Here is a 12,122-nt window from a genome sequence, read left to right on the forward strand (position 1 = left end):
TTGATGAGTTTATGTTTTACTCCTAAATACACTTTAAAAATTGCGAAGTGGTCAACAGAGAGCAGCTAATTATCACCATGGTTCCATGGCCTTGAGGCAAAATTAAAAGTTGCAAAAGCGTTAATATTGAGTCTGTTTTATGATTCTGAGAGGAGTTTTGCAAGCTTGCGACTGTGTCAATGAAATTCTTCTTTAATACTTCAATATTCTTCTTCTATTCTTCGTCCTAATTATGGCCAGGAGGGTTCTTGGCTTTTCTTTTTCATGAAAATAAAAGCCAGAGCGGAAAGAATGAACACGAAAAAGTGAGAGATATTTAAGGGACGTCCATGCAAGAGCTAAATCCCTTAAGCTTTAAAATAAAAAGCCATTTTAATTAATAATAATAATACAGACTACTCTATTTACGCAATGTTCCCATCAGAAAAACCACTACAAAAGAAATAAAAGAAGCTAGTATCAAGCTTGGTTGTTTAACTACGTCCAGGGTGACAATCATCCTGCATACGGCGAGAATTTATAGGAATGGTGACAGACCTCCTCCATACGGCAAGGATGGAATGTCGCTATGTCATGCGATGCTTATGCGCAATGATGACGTTATTGAGGGTTGGTATACTATGGATCAGAAAGGTAGAAAGTCCGAAGTAAAAGTCGGAAGGTCGTAGGTTCGGCTTTTATTGGGAGCACTTTGAGTGTTCTTTTTCTTCGAGTACGCGTTTGTCATTAGCATTACATTACATTACATTAGCATCTTTCTTCACACAAATGCTCACGCCTAAAATTTACCATCTTTATTTCTATCGTCATTGCGCATAAGCATCACATATCAACATAGGTATCCTCGAAGAATGCAGGAAGTTTGTCAAAATGAACCATGTGGTAGAGAGTCCTAGGTACCAGCTTGATTATCGTAGTTCCTACTCCTATTGTGAGCACTAGGGGTGTTCTTTTCTATCAGGCTTGTGCATTGAATTTATGTCAATTACTTCAAAACCCATACATTATAAAAAAGCTTTTATATATTCCCAGCCGAATGCTACATCGTTCCTATTAAGGGTGTATCTAAAAGAACTTGGATGCTGACCTGACCTCATAAATCAGGTCAGTTCAGGAAACGGCTTGCAACCAGTGAATATAGATGCCGATGAAGAAAAGAGAGATAAAGAAGGACAAAAAAGTCGAGATGGAATGCTACTCATGCAAATGATTAGGGACCTTTAGCAATCAGGACGAAACGCCGAGGGGGACGGTGATTAAGAATAGGTATATATTTTTAGTTAGAATTTTGCAAATGGCTGGATGTGTTTACCGTCTCTAACGCGGCCACACCTCAACCTCAACACAAAGTTTATGAGCACTGTGAGTTGTACATAAATACTTAAATAATTTGTCGTTCTAAGACCACGCAAATTTCGGGATTTCACGTCGTGGTTTTGCAGGGAACGGCTTAGAATGAACAAACTTTTAAACACACGTGATAAGCTATTGTTCTTTTGCTTTTCTACGTCCTCGTTGCCATCGCCTTCGTGGTTTGCTTAACTTCCCTAATAAACGGTTGACAATGATGGACAAACGCTCTATCTATTTATTCGTTTATTAAATCATTAATCTGTTCATTTAACCAGTCATTCCCTACTTTATCACTCTAAATTCATGTTCAAGACGAAACTCGGAAAGTAAGCGAGCCAATAAGTTCAAAGGTGAAAGAATCAATAATCATTACTAAAAACCTAAAAGAGACGTACTATTAAACTGGATTCCTGAAATATCTATTTTTTTAAATAAATTTTCATAGATTTGGTAGCCTGCGGTGCCACCTGAAAAAAGCCAGATTTCTCCAGTAGAAACGAAGACATACAATCATTTTTTCGGTCATTTAGATGTAATTTATGTGGAAGACGGTACATTAAAAATTACATTAAAAAAAAAAAAACTGTGTCGATGAAAGCCATGGCCAATGTTCTTCTGTTCTTCATACAATCTTCATCTTCGTCCTAATTACTAGCAGGAGAGTACTTCACATTTGTTTTAATGAGAACAAAACCCTGTTGACAAAGAAAGTACATTATGAGGTAAATTGTGGTTGATTTTTATGTGCATTAAGCATTAAAATGCCTTTAACAAAAAGAAAAATCAAACTCAATTTCAATTTAAATATAACTGATTCTATCTTCACAACGTTCCACTTTAAACTTAATAGTTGAAGTCTGAAGATTAAACTGAAATTTGAGAAAGGAATCATGTCAGTTTCTCTCGTTCAACGCCAATGATTGGTCTTTTTTCGGAAAGAGTCCGTCACTAGTCTTGCATTTTCAACTTCCTTTAGAAAAATGTCCTTAGTTTCTATTTCTTTTTGTTTTTACTAATCGTTTCATTAATCTTGAAATACATGTGTTGAATAGCAGAACGTGTCCAACTAAATGATGAAAATCGCTGCAAGAAATTGGAATGTAATCATTCTCAATTTCACAAATTCCTACACCATTTATTTGCCATCATTTTGATCAGTGCTCAATGATCCTCTTAACAAACAAAGGAATTCAAACTGTAAAAGAAAAGTGAGAGCGACCTAACCAAAGTAAAAAAATTGGCCACCCATAACGGGCTGAAGCGAGGTTAACCCTCCCCCCTCCCCCTTCAACTCGAATTGGGCCTGAGTCCCCCACTATTTTAAAGAAAGTACTAAATGTACCTTTGGATGTTATTTCGGATGAGACTGAATTTTTGATTAATCTATTTGAGACCAACAATTTGCCACCGGCCCAATCAAGCATTGTCCGTTCGTTACATTTCGTTGTTTTCCTGGACAGTTTGTGTCGATTGATGAAATAGCTGCTTTACCGAACCCTAAGCGACCCTTGGTGTAACCCTCTGCAATGTCACGGCAATGCTTGAATCATTTTGTTAACATTATTCGATCCTACAGATCTCATTGCTTGAGAAAACAAGACATATTTGACTTATCGAGCTAACTGCAGCAAACTGACTACACCGCAATGTTGTAGTGTAGTGAATTTGAAAATGAGCTTACGTAATCAGAAAGCTTAGGATAATTCAATGGTTACCTGTCCTGTAGTTACTTCGGTGTCCTCCCACTTCAGTTTGCGAAGCATGGGCAAGGGAAACCCTCTTTCCCCAATTACTAGGGAAAAACAGTGCATGAGACGATTGACGAGTGGGTAATAAGTCCCCATCAGCTTACTGGCAAATTTTGATTATCTTACGACAAACGTTTTACTTTTGCCAGCTTAACATAACTACATTTACTATACGTTTAAGTTCAAGAGTTTTTTTGTAGCATTGCCAAGTTCCATAAATTCGCTATCTTATAAGTTAAATAATCACCCCCGTTCGATAAAAGATAAATTCGTGCTTTAGCTAAGATAATTACTTAAAAATTTTAGCGAAGGAGCTAAGTTATGCCATTATGAGATTAGAAACGAAGACTATTTCTTTCAACTAAAGCTTTTAAACGGGTGCCTAGCACCATAGGCGAACCGTAAACCAAATGGAGACGAGGCTGGTTGATGTTAGCAAAGGTTTACACTCGACGTTACCCAACTAAGTTTAACAACAGACGTAGCCGGTATAATGCATACCATTAAGCTTTTTCACAACTTTTCCAGACTCTACACCGTTCAGAAACCATTGGAGCAATCCAACGTTTGCCTGTTAAAAAAAAATGTGAACTGAATTATCACCCATCATTTTTTGGCGCGCGATTAACTAAGCGCATCAAATTACCGAGCTAGCCCCAACTGTGGAAAATCGACATCACCCGCGCTGTAAATGATCATAGCCAAAATGACCAAATTTATAAACTCATACCTCAATATCACCAATAGCAGAGCGGACAACATGTAATTTGGTTCTAGTTAAAGAGAAAACAATTAAAAAAAAAAATGAGAAGAAAATACATTAAGTGTTACGAAATTTGTGTTCACTTTTTTTTGGACGACAAAAAGTGTATGAAATATAGCCGATTGAAGTATCTTACCTGAATGAATTGATGTGAAACGTCAAGTTGCCTTGTTTTACACCCACAGATCCATGAACATTAACTTTCTATGATACAGAAGTAAAGATTAATAAAATTTAGTATCCAACAAAAGAACCAGTACTTCCGAGTGAAGGCATCAGTACCGTCATTAGCAAAGCGTCGTGATGGCTGTTAAACTTTCATAATGCAAGCTAATCTATGTGTCACAAACAACAAAGAAAGGTCGTATCTGTTTCCAAGCTAAAAAAATAGACCAGCAACGTGAGTGCAAAGGGTGGGGAAACCACTTTCGATAGTGTTTTTTACGTTGTTCAAGTTATGAATTAAAACTAGAGCCTTCATTTAGACTAAATGATTATATTGATCACATTACTTACCACACCTAGTGTTAGGGCATATATATTTGTCCCATTTTTAGAAATGACGTACACTTCAATATTACCGGCCACCGTCACATTGACGTTGTTAGGACTTGACACGAAAACAGGAGCCTTGCTTGTGTAGGCCTTAAGAAACACCGGTCGATCGGGGTAAAGTTTATACAGCTTCAAAAAAAATCAAACAGAAAAAAAACCGTAATTAGCAGCAGTGTAAGTGAGAAGTAGAGTACAATGAGTACAATGGGGTCAACTGACTAGCGACAATAAGCGAAAAATTTAACTAACTACTATTAATACTAAACGACAACTGACAAGGTCCGACATTATCGATATTTGTGTTCAGAAAGGACAGCATTATTGCTCAGGAAATAGACACTTTAAATTAAATATTCAATTAATTAAAGCATTTCCTTACTTTATGGCTGGTTAGGAGCGTGGGCTCATTTCTAGAAGCGCCTAGTGTTCGAGCCCCCGAATAACTTAACGAATATGAATAATTTATTTGCATTTTTTATCGTTAGCTGAGATTTTACCGACAACCGATAAAGATCAGAAATCTTAACAAACTATCGACACAGTAATGAAATTCTAACCGACAACCGACAACCGACAACCGACAACCGACAACCGACAACCGACAACCGACAACCGACAACCGACAACCGACAACCGACAACCGACAACCGACACGAGGACCCTTTAAAATCAGATGATATCATACATGTATCATTACACACCTGGTATAGGAAGTTCTTGAAAAACTTTGTGTTCAACTGATACCTGGCAGAAGGAGGTAACTTCGCATCGAGACGATTGAGGAGAAACAGAGGTTAAGAATAAATATATTGATAAAAATATCTTTAGGTCATTGTTTGCTGCTCATGTCATCTATCACTTAACTATTTTTCTATATCACTTAAATCATGGTAATAAATTTTTACCGTAAAAGTACACAACTTAAAAAAAAATCGACAAACAATGGCCGTTTATTTGTAAGCAAGGTTCTTAACTTACATCCCTGGGTCTAATAGTGGTACGTAGTTTTCCTTCATGGTGAAAAACAAGGCTCGCCGTGTTGAAAACATAATCCGTAAGCCATATGTAAACCATTTTATCAACTTCCGCGAAGTCTGGGATTGTTTTGGGAACTAACGTTGCTGTGGCATGAGGGTATCTGCGGGATTTAAATTCACCCTGCAAAAAGTAATAAAAGATATTTGCCGCTGAGGGGTTTCGTGAATCATTTACATCTGAATGCAAAGCTTAGCTAGGATCAGGTGACCTTCGTTATAGTGTGATAATAGTATAATAATACTCGTAAATTGAAAATGCCAGAATCGTCCGACTTTTTGGAGCAAAGCAGAAGCATTGCAAGGCTGAGACTGGAAATGATGGCAGATATAAGGCTCAGCTAATATATTCGCCTGTAATGAAGAAAGATGTTTCAATATCCTTTCCATAGTCAAGATAATTTGTATGTCTTAGATCTTTTAGATAGAGCAAGTACCACAAATCTTCTATGCAGGAAACCCACTCACATCAATAAACCACGAGTTCAATCATCTCAGAATGGCTGCGTGGGTAAAATGATTTTTTGTCAGGGAGTTAGATTTTGTATTAGCAACTTCTAATTGCGTGGAGTGGATTTCCTCAGGGTAATTTGAGACGATGCTCATACAAACCACTATATGCAGAGATTGAATGGGTCATTTAATGATAATTTCAACCCAGCTTTGTTGCTCCAACAAACATCGAGTACCTCTGTGACAGAAAGCCATTGTTTTTATGGTTAACAAGTATTGAATGTTCCGATTTCGTAACCATTTTTCTCGATCTCAATAATCTACTTTATACCTACTGCGGGTGAACCAAAGTAGAAGGTTTGTTACCTTGGTTTACAAACAACATATTTTCTATACTTAAGACACCTTCTAACCCAAATGCTTGGAGGTCTGAGTTTAAAACAACCAGACTTATTCTAATAGCACCTTTCCTCAGTTCTGTACCACACCTATTTGTTTAAATACTACACGGTTCTCAATTACATTCCCAAATACATGATCATGACTCAGGAAGAATCAATAGATATGGCATTTTTTTAAGTGGGTTACACTGAATTAGCTGTCAAGGATTTCAATTCAACCCCCGTCTGCTTTCATACAATGGAAGGAGAGGTGGAAAACAGCAAAACTTCTCATTCAGCATAGCTTTGCTCGAGATACTTGTCCTTTTTCTGGGTGATGAGTAAATTTTTTGCGACGAAGATAATAGACCAACCCAGTCAAGCGTTTCACAAGAAACAACATTTATAACATACTTAGTCCAAAGTGAGTCTTATTGACATCCTTTCGTTAGAGCTTTCGTCGAGCTTTTTAATCATATCATAAATGTAGTTTATCTTTTCTACGATATCTGTAACAGAGCTCGTAACAGTACACTAGACAGAATGTGTCAGTAGTGATAGGACATGGTAAATGCTGAGTGGGTGTAGTCTGTGGTGATGAGCTGCCTTGCATCAACATGTCTCGTACGCTTTAGAAAAAACACATATAATTGCTCACCTTAAGTGGCACATCCATATATCGTGATGTAAATGTAGGGTTTGCGACAAGGGTATAGTCAATCTGCGCCACATCACCAACTTTCCGAAGAACTATGAAAAAAAGTAACATTTCGTAAAAGTATATTAATTGACATTTTTCAAACGTGCCCGCACGGCAAATCCTCTAAACCAATGGGGGCAAGGAACCCTTTGGCCTATGGCAGCACTGCTTTAACATCCTGACATGACTGGGACACAATCACGAGGCTTATCGACAAAACGAAAGCGCCTCATCACTTGAGTAATACAATACACATTCTCTATTTCAAATGATAATAACAGACTTTCTCTCTGTGACTTCTGACAGCATTTAAACAACCAGCAGCCTTCCATCTGCTTCACCATGGAGACAGAGAAAGACAACAAACTCGCCTTCCTAGACACCGCAGTTTTAAGAGAACCTGACGGCCGACTCACCACAAGCGTATACAGAAAGCCCAAGCACACCGATCAATACTTAGCATATGATTCACACCACCCTCAATCAGTAAAACGCGGTATTGTTAAGTGCCTTTCCGAGCGCGCCAAACGTCTCGTAACAAAACCCTCTGTCATCTCCGAAGAGAAAAAGCATCTGTCGTCTGTTCTGGTTTCTAATGGTTATCCTTTTTCTTTCTTGCAGAAAATTATCAAGACCGGAAAACCAAACAACAGTGCTGAACCCGCCAACGAGTTTAAAGCTACTGCGGTTTTACCTTATGTCAAAGGTCTGTCGGAACAGCTTCGCCGTTGTCTACAACAACAAGGCGTACGCGCTGTTTTCAAGTCGGAGATTACGCTAAAATCTCAGTTAGTACGACCTAAAGACGCTGTCGACCAGGATCGAAATGCACCAATCAGAGCTGTTGAAAAACAACAAATCACAGCAGAGCATCATGCTTTGTAAGATCACGCATGACCAGTCGACCTCATCGCCTGAAAAAGACTAGCAGTATACAGCCGAAACGTCGCGATCTACATCACACGTGACTACATCGTGAGACAAATGAAAAAAACTTAGCTTTTATTGTTATTGTTAGACTTTCTAACAATAAGACTTTTTATTATTATTGTTAGACTTTCTCTCTCTAATAACTTCTCCTATTTGAGAAACAATAGCCTTCCTCGCCCCGTAGCTCCTATGACTAATCAACCCCTAACTTCATTCTTTCGCTCTTTATGTGTACAATTGGACCGGTTATGTAAGCAAGTAATGAAGTTGCTTTAGTTTAACACGATGAGAAAGGGAGCATTATAAGCTTAGGCATTAGATATCACGTGCATTACGTGCTTAGGCCTTGGATGTTTTCCTTTATTCGTTGGAGTTCTCAGTTGACGCATAGGCGAGTAACAAAAACTATGGGAAAAGGTGGAAAAAGGGAAATAGATGCTTCTAGATAAACGTATTACCTGGATATGTTGCCAAGTACTTTGCTGCGTCTCTGTTTATGGCCTCTTCAGCCTCCTTGCAGATCTTGCGAAGGGGAAAGTCAAGAATTATCTACAAAAGCTATAAAATTACCTATTCAGTGACCAGTTAAAGAATATAAACCACAATAAGAGTGTTCCAACCGTTTCTCTTTCTGTTCATACACCAAACACTTGAAATACGAAAAAAATGATTTGAAAGCAAACCATTGATCAAGTGAAGTCTTATTTACAGCTCAGTTTCAAAAATAATGATCAGGAATAGCCACTAAATTCAATTTACCTTTTTTTTGAGAGCATCCTTGATTTTATCTGCAATCCTCCTTTTAAACAAGTTGTATATTTTCCTACACGAGTAAAAGTCCAGTTATAAGAGAGAAAATAGGGTTTTGATAAATTGAAAAAAATACGGGTAAGTTGTTAAGATAAGAGTCAGCTTTCACTGGTGAAATTAAAGTAAGACTAGAGGGACAGTTACTTTGCACGACTGCCACTGAAATGAACATCAACTGATCGAACTTGCGAGGAGCAGTCCTGCTCGTGCGTGAAAATGGTGGGATGACCAGTGGAGTCGACACCTAGAATTAACAAGCACCATCACCGTGAGTCAGATAAGAACAGAGCCACACCCAAAGCCTCGAATGAGAAACTAAAGCAATAACCTATAATTATTCATAGATAATGATCGTGCTTTGTCCATGTGAGTCAGATGTACATAACATAATGTTCCAGCAGAGTCTGTCTCCTCTTTTTTGGCGATGCATTTGGATGAAAATTGAAGAAAATCAAGACAATGATATTTGATGATTATTCAGTTGATCGGTGTTATCTGTTAACTCTAACTGCTAATAGCTAGTGCCCTTGAACAAGAAACTTTTCGATCAAACATGTCTGTGTAGAAATTGAAATTGTTATGTATAAGTCTCACCAATTCGTGTTTTCAGGTTAAAGGCTACTCCTCGAACTTTCAACTCCACATTGACCTTGTCCTTAACGTGAAACCTGTAATAATTGAATATAATTAACTCCACAGGAGGACAATGACACCAAATCTTTTAAATCTGTGAGGACTCCGCCAACTAAAGCTACATCCCCAAGATGTTCGTAGCAGGAGCTCCTGAGTCCGGCGACCAAAAGGTAGGTGTTGAACGCAATTTCCTTTATATACGTGTGTTAAAATCAATAAATTTTTGATGAAGTTAATGGAGTGAATTCTTTTCTGTACATTATGCGGTTATAATACGTACCACAGGACTTTCTTTTTATAACGTAAGAGCAATGCGATATCAAGGTCAATCCCAGTTGCTTGTAAACGAAGACCCTCTCCTGAAGCAGTCGAAAGCGAAGATGAAGCGATCAAACACTTTTTAATCTTGATGCTGGAACCAAAAGTTGTACGTGTTCAAGATGTTAGTAGCAGAAACCACACGATTTGGGGTCTTGCCAAGTGGAAATAAAGCCAAACCTGGCAAACTTGTGGATTATTAAGAACGACATATAATGATAGCAGAAACCCATTCGTTTTTGGTTGCCTTTGTGAAGAGTCAAGACTACTTAGGGCTAAGGTAGAGTTAGGTGTGTCGCAGTTTATGTGGAAAAGCAAGGTAGTAAAGTTTTCGACTAATGTGTGTTACAAACCATCTTAATATAAAAACAACTTACTCAGACAAAGTGTATTCAAGGCCCCTCTCTTTGCGACTGATGTCTCTTATTTTATCTTTCTGGAGTTTTTCCAACAACGTTGGGATTCCCACATCGTTGTCAGCTAAGAAAGGATTCAGAAAAACAAACGGCATATGAATTGATACTATTTGCGAGGGACTGATAAGCATTAAATTCTATGAATTGACACTTCATATAGTGAGCCCAACTAATAAAGAAAGCCTTTCAAAATTTATACTGAGCAGCAAGATGCTGAGCTTTTTATACCCAGAAACTAAAAGTACATGTACAATGGGGTAAGTTTTCATAGAAATTGTGGTGCTACGTTGGTGGGAGAGTATAAGAAGGTAATTTGATATTATCAACTGAGTTGATAACGGAAATTGGCCACTGTTAAGAGTTTCAAATCTGACGGTTCGTGTGTTAGCCCTTCGTCAGGGCGAATGGGAATTTATGGGTTGTGTATGTGTGTTTACATGCAGAAAATGGAGCTACGCTATAAGTGGGACCAGGGTAACGAGGAAAACAAGAATTAGTCAGGTTGAATGAAAAGCGTTCGTTTTTGCCGTGGGGATTAATAGTGCCAATTTGAAAGACAAATTTTTGCTCTAAAGGTTTGCAGATTCATAGTTATTTGTTTAATTAATCTTCATATCCATCACAAGTCAAGAATTCCATTCCTTTTTCGCAGTTTCTCAGTTTTCGTCGTTTAAGAAGTGCGACTCTGATTTTTCCGACAAATCAGGGGAAATATGCCAGTTTTTGGATAAACGTGGTTATCCTATTTCTGTCACCAACAAATTGATCGACAGTCAGCACTACAAACGACACAGAAGGAAAATACCAATCGCGTTCCATTCAATCTCACATTTTACCCTCACAACCACGCACTTAAACGAGTCGCAATACAAAAAAAATTATATCCGGCTCGTAATACAAAAAAAAATTATATCCGGCTGTTATGAATTAAAACTTTCGCAAGCCACCGAGATAAATTTCTTTTAGAAATCTGGCTTGTGGTGGTATGAGTACGACCTGTTTTCTAGAAATGCCACAGTGATGGATCTCAAATTGGAAGCCTGCCGAAATACTTACATTGTAATCCGCTAATAAGGGTGTTAAGCTCATTAACTGCCTTTGACTTGTCAAAGATGTACAGTAAATTTGTAGGAGATTAAGCAGCTTTAACTATTTAGGAAGCCGAACGACACTCAATAAACAGCATCCAGCCAGCGGATTAGAGTTAAGTTTGAGTGCGGAAGATCTAATGTAAGTTACTCAATGAAAGCTTTGAGCAGTAATAAATTCAAACTCTGCTTATGCATTACGATCTCGCTGAAAACTAGAGAACAAAACCAGACAGCCATATTACAAAAATACGATCCCTCTCGATCATAATAAGATACTGATTGAAAATAGACCCTCGTTAAGTATTGTTTTCCCTGAATTTCTTCATTTCCTGTTGTTATATTTATCATTTTTTAAACCTCTCTACTTGGATTTTTCAGCAGACTTAAAAGGTATTATTACGATTTCAAAATAACATCACTTGACAGAACCAAAATCATCTCTTTTAGCACAAGAATTTAGATCACGAGTTTAATAAAAATTGAAATAATCCGAAAAGGAAAATGCATCAAAAAGGGAGACACCTCCGGCAAAGAAAAACTCGACAAGAATTAGCTAAGTTGGAATTCGAGAGAACATGCCGGGCAGAAAAGGATCCTTCCCCAAATGGTGCTTTTCTACTCCATGTTTAGCAACCCTCCACAAATTTCTTGGCTACAAACACCTTTAAATAAACGGTACATCGTAGTGCCTACCATATTGAAGTCCTTTGTTTGTCACTCGCACGCGGATTCCAGGATGAACAGTTTGGCCTTGAATGTCATAGAACTCGCAAATAAGAATGATTATGGCCGACGTTAACAGTGTGTCAGGCATCAGCTTCATAGCGCTTGATGATGCAGTCTTGCACAGGATTCTCCCTCGATGGAGTTCTTTTCGATCACTTCACTTCACGTTTGTTTAATCTCGGTTGATAACTCTCAGTTGATATGTCAGGCGA

At 38.0% G+C, this 12,122-nt stretch overlaps 1 protein-coding gene across 1 annotated transcript; it reads right to left on the bottom strand.

Annotated features, from left to right (window-relative positions):
- Positions 1 to 1,579: 1,579 nt before the first annotated feature.
- On the bottom strand, positions 1,580 to 12,105 carry LOC131772605 (lipopolysaccharide-binding protein-like). The gene is made up of 16 exons (XM_059088564.2): positions 11,878 to 12,105; positions 10,055 to 10,157; positions 9,640 to 9,771; positions 9,321 to 9,394; positions 8,871 to 8,970; positions 8,676 to 8,739; positions 8,375 to 8,438; positions 6,945 to 7,036; positions 5,398 to 5,577; positions 5,121 to 5,180; positions 4,381 to 4,548; positions 4,001 to 4,068; positions 3,832 to 3,874; positions 3,603 to 3,672; positions 3,069 to 3,145; positions 1,580 to 2,048 (listed from the first exon to the last, which is right to left on the bottom strand). The coding sequence occupies exons 1-16, from the start codon at positions 12,005 to 12,007 to the stop codon at positions 1,998 to 2,000; spliced, it is 1,476 nt and encodes a 491-aa protein (XP_058944547.2). The 5' UTR covers positions 12,008 to 12,105; the 3' UTR covers positions 1,580 to 1,997.
- Between the last annotated feature and the right edge of the window lie 17 nt (positions 12,106 to 12,122).

This window comes from Pocillopora verrucosa, chromosome 1 (genome assembly GCF_036669915.1).
Source record: "Pocillopora verrucosa isolate sample1 chromosome 1, ASM3666991v2, whole genome shotgun sequence".
NCBI classification, from domain to species: domain Eukaryota; kingdom Metazoa; phylum Cnidaria; class Anthozoa; order Scleractinia; family Pocilloporidae; genus Pocillopora; species Pocillopora verrucosa.